The sequence below is a fragment of the Bactrocera latifrons genome, unplaced genomic scaffold, assembly GCF_001853355.1.
Source record: "Bactrocera latifrons isolate USDA-ARS-PBARC rearing strain unplaced genomic scaffold, ASM185335v1 scaffold_931, whole genome shotgun sequence".
NCBI classification, from domain to species: domain Eukaryota; kingdom Metazoa; phylum Arthropoda; class Insecta; order Diptera; family Tephritidae; genus Bactrocera; species Bactrocera latifrons.
In genome coordinates this window covers 62,431-65,632 of record NW_017537636.1, presented here as the reverse complement: position 1 = coordinate 65,632, position 3,202 = coordinate 62,431, and the positions used below count along the sequence as shown (strand labels likewise).

The following is a 3,202-nucleotide window of genomic DNA, read 5'->3' as shown; positions in this document are numbered from 1 at the left end:
AAAATGTATCCGAAACGATTGCTTGTTAAAATAGAATTTCAATTACATGCGGTAATTAGTTTCACTAATTATAAATTCGTGAACAAATACAAGCAAATATTTATTATAAAAATAATTATTATATGTACAATTTGGAATACACTATTAGAGTTATTTTAGGTGACTTGTCCAGGGGTGTGGCTTTGCACACATGGTTATTTGGAGGTTACTATCAAAACGTTGGGTTACTATCTTCGTACCGGAGCTATGGAGCCACGTTTCCCCCTGCTCTGCCATGACAAATTCACTATGGATGGCTACTTTAAGTCTGTCGACTCACCGAGTGACTTGGAGAGCGTGTTAGCCGCTGAGCAAATGGAGATAACGCTTTGGCAGAACGGACGACGCATGGCGTTCTTTATTGGTAAACTAGCCGATGTAATGAAATCAGATATACCTAAATTGTCCTGTGAACACAATATCAATGTACAACTTCTGATGAAAGCCACGCCAGCATTTCCGGTAATTAAAAAAAAAAAGCATATTTATTTTATAATTCATTCCCAAAATGTGCCACTGGGTCTTCAAGGGAATTATTGCACCTAAAGTGGAGTTAAGCGCGCACATAGGTGTGCAGGACCGTCCACAACGGGATGAGGAAAATGAAAAATTTGTGCAGCAGTCTGGCACCAATATAACTTTGAACAAACTAGAATTTGAAGTTAAACGCAAACTAAACCGGCACACTCAGCAGTCACTATCTTCCACAAATAATTGTTTTAACTATTTGGAAGAGAAACGACGCCAGCGACCAGTTTGCCACCTGAAAACAAATTGTGGCAGTGGGTGTGTATTTTCACTTAGTATTTTATACTCATGTATTACATGCATTTGACTGCGTTTCGCTCACAAGGTTTTCAAAGAAGAGTAGTGCTTTTTCTTGCCCGAATGCGCCAAAGTCATACAAAATAGATGCAGTGTCAGGTCAAAACAGCGAACGTCGCCTTTCAACTGGTTCTAGGTGAAGTATCCTTCTTTTTACATTTGCATACCTATTCATAAATCTTCTTTTTAGTAATTTCAGTAATCCTAGTTTGTACAATCTCAGCCAAGTTACGCGTATGAGTAGTCCCTCACAACAATGCCATTCTATTTGTACAGTTTCCTCGATATCAGCACCGGACGACCACCTGCGTCGTTGTGAGACCTGTCAATCATACCGAAAAGTGTTCTGTAGCAAATATTTTACAAATTTACACACAAAGAACTACTGAATACAAACTGATGTTATGATTTTAGACATGTTTTTTATTCACTTATATAAAAACTACTTTCCAGATTTTGAATGATGGCATAAAATTTATTTTACGTGCTTGTGGAATTGTCCATCATCAAACGAATTCGGCAAAATCCATTTGTCCAAATGCCTTTGCAATCAATAGTATGAATAGATTGTATGGCACAGCTTTACCTGTTGCTGTGGCTGGTAAACGACCCCGCAATCGTATGCAAACACGCGCTATGTCCCGCAAAGTACTATGCACTTCTGGTTCAATGGGTATATGTAGGCAGGTTAAGGCACCATATAACCATGTACCTAACCACGCATTTGTATCTGTGAGATCTAATATGGCCGCTTTCATATTTTCATTGCAGCCGGCACTTGAAGTCGAAGGCATTATATCGTCCTCTGAAGAAATGTTTTCTAAAACTACTTTCTCTTCACCAACACGCAGCCAATCACAAATGAATTCCAAAAGTTGCTCTAAGGTGCGCTGACTGAAGCGCAATATTGTTTTTAGATATGGCGGATTGTCGTGACAGAATTGATGCCAAGCAACTGGATCAGCTATTAATGGAGGTTCCAGCATTTGGTCGTATCGTTGTCTGTGCAGTTCTAAACGTAGAAGTACTATTTTCTCGCGCGTAGCTTCAAAATCTTTAATCTGATAGTCCTTCCACTCTTTTGTAGGCAGTATTCCGTTATACGCGATAGATTTCAAAGGTTCCTTTAAGTATACTTATATATTAACCACTTCATTAAATAAATTACATTGATAATGCTCTTACGTCTTCATCTTTGAAATTTTCGGCCAAAGCAGCGGCAGTTCTATTCTTTTTACACCTGTTCGGCTCCCGTACCATTACGGCTGGGCAATTTTTTCGTTCATATAACATATGCATAAGATATTCATCGCCGTCTTTTGGTGCTACAGAGGGATCGAAATCAGGACCGGGTTCTCGTATTTCTAAAGCCTTTTATATTTGACATATAATTGAAACGTAAACCAATCTTTGAGTATTATAGCGTTATACCTGTTGTTGAAATGTTTCCATTGGACTACCGCCATTGACGGTGGCATCCTCAGTTGTTTCTTCATCGGTATTGTAGATATTTGATTTGCGCTTTTGGTTTCGATCCACTTGAAATAAAATGTCTTTCTTGGTGGTCATGATTGCAAAATTGTCTGAATTCAAATTATCACCGAATGTAGAAGCAAAACAAAAGTCGCAAATGTTTAATAAATACAATCCAATTGCCGAAATCCTGAGAGTTGCATGCAGGGGCAAGTGCGGCCAATCCTATAAAGTGGAAGTGCTACCAAATCAAGTTTGAATTATTTGAAATTTAAATTAATTATTTATTTATCCTTTACGGAATTTAATTTATTTGTATATTTTATGACGTAAAAAGAAATGTAAACTGTTTTGAAAATATCATGAATCAGTCAATATAATTAAAGTGTATATAAAACAAGTTACAAGAAATAAAAATATGTGTATGTCGGTCGATATATAGTAGCATCGTCTGTATTAATTTCCGTGCAATTAGGTACTGCAGTAAAAGCCAGAGAACTTAAAACATAGAGAAGGTGCAGGTTCGATGTCGAACATTTTATAAGATTGTGATAGGGAATTCACCTCACAACCACAGAATTCACGATGAGAAATGTTAACATTTTTAACAGTTCTCCACATACTCAAACAGAGAATATGAAGAGAAATAAATATATGTATTTTCGGCCTATAATGACATGCCATATATGCCCAAGCAGAGAATATTGAAGAAAAATAAGTTCTTTGATWTTCCACTTTTAACAGCGAAAAATGTGTTCAAATACAGCTCTCTCACATACTTAAGAATATGAAGAGACATAAATGTACAGTGGCGTGCACAAATGAGTACATAATTCATTTCTTTACTTTTCTGAACGATAAAATA

The 3,202-nt window shown here is 36.8% G+C and overlaps 2 protein-coding genes across 2 annotated transcripts; one reads left to right on the top strand and one right to left on the bottom strand.

Moving 5' to 3' along the window:
- LOC108977666 lies at positions 1-1,268 on the top strand (the record flags this gene model as incomplete). Its single annotated transcript, XM_018947475.1, has 5 exons — positions 1-51; positions 160-501; positions 569-825; positions 893-1,000; positions 1,055-1,268. Coding segments are annotated over 5 exons (957 nt in total), but the record flags the coding sequence as incomplete, so codon positions are not given.
- LOC108977665 (protein Gemin2) lies at positions 1,262-2,651 on the bottom strand. The gene is made up of 3 exons (XM_018947474.1): positions 2,296-2,651; positions 2,050-2,235; positions 1,262-1,988 (listed from the first exon to the last, which is right to left on the bottom strand). The coding sequence occupies exons 1-3, from the start codon at positions 2,431-2,433 to the stop codon at positions 1,371-1,373; spliced, it is 942 nt and encodes a 313-aa protein (XP_018803019.1). The 5' UTR covers positions 2,434-2,651; the 3' UTR covers positions 1,262-1,370.
- Between the last annotated feature and the right edge of the window lie 551 nt (positions 2,652-3,202).